The sequence below is a fragment of the Suricata suricatta genome, chromosome 14 (genome assembly GCF_006229205.1).
Source record: "Suricata suricatta isolate VVHF042 chromosome 14, meerkat_22Aug2017_6uvM2_HiC, whole genome shotgun sequence".
NCBI lineage: Eukaryota > Metazoa > Chordata > Mammalia > Carnivora > Herpestidae > Suricata > Suricata suricatta.
Genome location: NC_043713.1, coordinates 88709291 through 88711927, shown reverse-complemented (window position 1 = coordinate 88711927; position 2637 = coordinate 88709291). Strand labels below are relative to the sequence as shown.

Sequence of the window (2637 nt, the reverse complement as noted above, 5' to 3'; positions counted from 1 at the left end):
GAGGGCCCGAATCACGCACGCACACCCGCACACAGCTACACACCCTGCACGCACACATCCACACTGGCACACACGCTCGTGTACACACACATGTACACACAATTCACACGGGCACACACCGACACAAATACACGCAGCTGCACACGCTCATACACACATGCACACACCTGTGCACACCCTTGTACACAGATACATGCTCACCACACACACAACCACACACACTGGCAGGCGAGGAGGCTGGGCGCAGGGCAGTGGGCAGTGTGCCCCAGGCCACACGGCCAGGCGCTCAGAGCCAGGCATTCACTGCGCACACCTGTGCTGCTCCCCCTGCGCCCCACTTCTCCCACCACTCTGACTGCTCCCCCTGCTCCCCCGTCCTTCCCCCTTCTCCCCATGCTCCCCACTGCACCCCCTGCGCCCCCTGCTCCCACCGCCTCTTGGAGTGCGTGGACATCGCCACTCCAGCCACTGCTTCAGAGTCCTCAAACAGGGCTAGTCCAGTCACCCCAGTTTCCTCACGGACTGGCTGCCATCACGCTCCCTGCATCAGCGTGTAACGTGCGCAGTGGCTCCCGCGCCGCCACCGCCCGAAGGCCAGCCCACCGCGTGCTTTCGGGGTGCCTGTGCTCCCCCAGGGAGTGTGCGCCTGGCCACGCCCGTGAGCACGTGCTCTTCGAGGTGCCGGAGCGCGCTGGCTCACCTCGACCCTTGTCAGGCTCCCGATCGGGCTCCCGAAGGCCGAAGGGCACATTTGGGACCCTCATTTTCTTAGCCCCCCTTTGTATGGGGCTCCGGAATTACATGGCTCAGGAGTGTGTACTGCGTGTGCGCGTCCACGAGTGTCCATGTGCTGCTGCAGGTGCGTGTCCGTGTTTCTGCATGTGCCTGCTCGTCTGTTGCCGCTCCAGGGGGTCCCTGGGCGTGAGCCAAGCCCAGGTGCGAGGACGCCCCACGACGCCCCCCCGGACCCAAGAGCCCCTCAGCTAGAGCGTCCGAGCCTCACTCTTTTCTGTAATCACAGCCGAGTTCCTCATGCAGACAAACTCTGCGCCCGCCGATTCTGCTCCCGTCACCTCGTGAGTTTAAGTTTATTTTGGAATTCTGAGCAATAATAAAAAAATCATTGCCAGCTCTAATAGACTTGGCAGGGAATCTGGCACTTTGGTTCACCAGAGATGTTCCGTGGCGGCTGAGAAATCGAGAGAAGTGACTCTGCACGTCAGTGAACGTAACTTAACCCGTCAGACGCTTGCTATTAGAAGTCAAAGGCAGCATTAAAATTTCGTTACCATTAGATTTGTGGCCAAAATCTAGCGACAGGATAAATTGAATCTTTGCATCAATAAAAGGACAATCGTTTTTTAATGCTTCTGTTTTTCTGGGACAGCTGACGGGCATTTACTCCGGACTTCCCAGTCACCGAGCTTCTTTTAAATGGTGATTGAGACCGAGTTTTGGTGGTGTTTTCACTGAAGAGGGACGCACTGCAGGAACAGAGGGGGGGCGGCCACCATCCGGTGCAGGGGCGGCCTCGGGGCCTCAGACACGGAGGCTGCGCAGGGCTGGAGCGCACCTCAGCCTCCGAGCAGATCCTCCTGGTCTTTGTTTGAGGGGAAATCTTTCATCAAAAGCTTAAAAGGTCTTGGTTTCTTCCAGCTTCTGGAATGTGCCTACTTCTTGCTACAAATACATTTTCTCTCTGTCTCCTCCCTCCTTAACACTAGAAGACACTCACTGTGTCCACTCACTATATTGAGTGAACGAATGGACCCAGGAAGGAGCGAACGTGCAGCACTTTCCTCTTATTCTCCGCCGCTTTGTCTCCTTGTGCCTGCGAGACCGCTTCCCAGGTCCCCACAACACTGGCGGGTTTTTAACCCATGGTAGAAAAACTACAGCTAGCACATAGATGCATGATTTCACAGACACAATTTCTTAAGACAATATTTACTGACATTTAAAAAATGTGTAGGTGTAAATAATTTTGGAAATAATAGAACAGGTGGCAGTCTGTGGCCTACAGCTGCACAGGTTGTGCACTCTGCAACTTCGAGGTGTGTCTTTTAGAGACAGTCTGATATCAGTGAGGTTGCAGAGTGGAGCAGTGCACAACCTATGCCACTGCCCGTTGCAGCCCCGACTCCTAGTGTACAAGAGAGGACAAGATGATGGAGGAGGTAGGCAAGGGACTCAGCTTGGGAAATAATGTTCAGGGCAACCAAACAGCTCATTGAGAAAACGGATTTCTTTAAGAATCCCTACACTAACGTCCTGAGTTGAGCGCTGGCCTTTGTCGTCTGCTGATGTTCTTCAGTCAGTGTTTGGACTTGGCCTGTGTTGGGTGTTTACTAGGCTCTGAAGAACGTGCAGACAATGCCGGGGGAGGCCTGCCTGAGTCCTGGAGGCCCTGGACTCTCCTGGCTGCGGGGCTCACTGTCTCTGTTCCCCACCAGGACCCCCGCCATGATTGGCTGCTCGTTCGTGGTGGACCGGGAGTACTTTGGGGACATCGGCCTGCTGGACCCCGGCATGGAGGTGTACGGGGGAGAGAACATTGAGCTGGGCATGCGGGTGAGTGGCCCTGCGGGGTCGGCCGGGACCCGCCCCGAGAGCGGGTGCAGAGCTGGGGGGGGGGGG

The 2637-nt window shown here is 56.3% G+C and overlaps 1 protein-coding gene across 3 annotated transcripts in view; it reads left to right on the top strand.

The window, feature by feature from the left end:
- Window positions 1–2637, top strand: part of GALNT9 (polypeptide N-acetylgalactosaminyltransferase 9) — a 66048-nt gene that overhangs the window by 48356 nt on the left and 15055 nt on the right. For all 3 annotated transcript variants that reach the window (XM_029921286.1, XM_029921284.1, XM_029921285.1), the window contains exon 6: window positions 2454–2571. In XM_029921286.1, coding sequence (XP_029777146.1) covers window positions 2454–2571 — 118 coding nt within the window. The remainder of the gene's footprint in view (window positions 1–2453; window positions 2572–2637) is intronic.